The sequence below is a fragment of the Poecilia latipinna genome, unplaced genomic scaffold (assembly GCF_001443285.1).
Source record: "Poecilia latipinna isolate Pla-1442-1.1 unplaced genomic scaffold, P_latipinna-1.0 Scaffold4233, whole genome shotgun sequence".
Classification (NCBI taxonomy): Eukaryota; Metazoa; Chordata; class Actinopteri; order Cyprinodontiformes; family Poeciliidae; genus Poecilia; species Poecilia latipinna.
Window position 1 is genome coordinate 57,716 of NW_015116849.1, and position 1,150 is coordinate 58,865.

General features: G+C 37.7%; 1 protein-coding gene across 1 annotated transcript in view; it reads left to right on the top strand.

The window, feature by feature from the left end:
- LOC106942382 (protein NLRC3-like) overlaps nucleotides 1-1,150 on the top strand; it is a 21,357-nt gene that overhangs the window by 17,581 nt on the left and 2,626 nt on the right. Inside the window, exon 6 of the mRNA XM_015025643.1 lies at nucleotides 964-1,137. Coding sequence (XP_014881129.1) covers nucleotides 964-1,137 — 174 coding nt within the window. The remainder of the gene's footprint in view (nucleotides 1-963; nucleotides 1,138-1,150) is intronic.

The following is a 1,150-nucleotide window of genomic DNA, read 5'->3' on the forward strand; positions in this document are numbered from 1 at the left end:
CTGAGGTTTGTTTTCTCTATTTATACAATAAAGTCATTCATTGATACTTTAGTCCTTAGTTTAATTAATAATTTAGTTGTAATATTTAAAAACAATATTTTTAAATGTCAGATTCAAATTTCAAACAATTTTACCTTATTAATAAATAATTTTTCTTATTTCAGACTTTGAGATCATTGAACTTTGTTTTTCAGTTTTTAAAATGTTTCTGACTGATGAGCAAAATGAGTAAAATAATTCAAATGAAGTTAATTAACAATGGAGATGTTTCAGTTTGGTTGGTAAAGATTCAGATTGTTTTATTTCTGATTCTCATCTTTACATCCAGAATGAAATGTTTTCCTCCAGTCGAGCCACAAACACTGACCAGTTCAAATCATCATTAATGAAACATCTAAAAAATGACTGATTGTAGAAAAGCAAATCTAGATGAACTGAATGACAGTGAGGTTTGCAGCAGCAGCAGCAGGTTCCTCACTTTGTCCTGAAGCTGTGGTTCTGTTGGGCCGGGTCAGAGAGGAACCGTCCTCTTCAGTCTGACAGCTGTCAGTCGGTTGGAGCCTCGTCTCTGTGATGAAGCTTCATCAGGTCACGTCTCCTTAGGAAATAATGGCCTCCATTGGCTTTCAGCAGCGTTAAGAAGAACCTAAGGCCATTCATGAATAAACTGAGTGGTTCTTATCCGGTTACCAAGTCGGGTCTCCAGCTGATGATCAGGAACCAGCAGAAATGGCTCAGCTCATCCAGGCTGCTGCTCATAGAAAACTTTGAGTTTCTTTGTTGATAAAATGTTCTGGTTCTGCTGGTTTGGACTCTTTAAACCAGTTTGACTGGATCAGATGTTAGAATCAGTTCATGTTTCTTTTACATTCAGGGAAATTAATTTTCTACATTTTATTATTTATTTGTTCATATTTTAACTGCATCCTGTTGGCTTCAGCTCATCTTTTATTCTTTATTCAGATTGGAGATGTGCTGGTTGTCAGAGACCAGCTGGACGTCTCTGTTCTCAGCTCTGAAGTCCAACCCGACCCATCTGACAGGACTGCTCCTGAGCAGCACCAACCTGGGAGATTCTGGAGTGAAGGAGCTCTGTGGTTTTCTACAGACTGAAGGCTGCAGATTGAAAACATTGGGGTTTGTAATTATA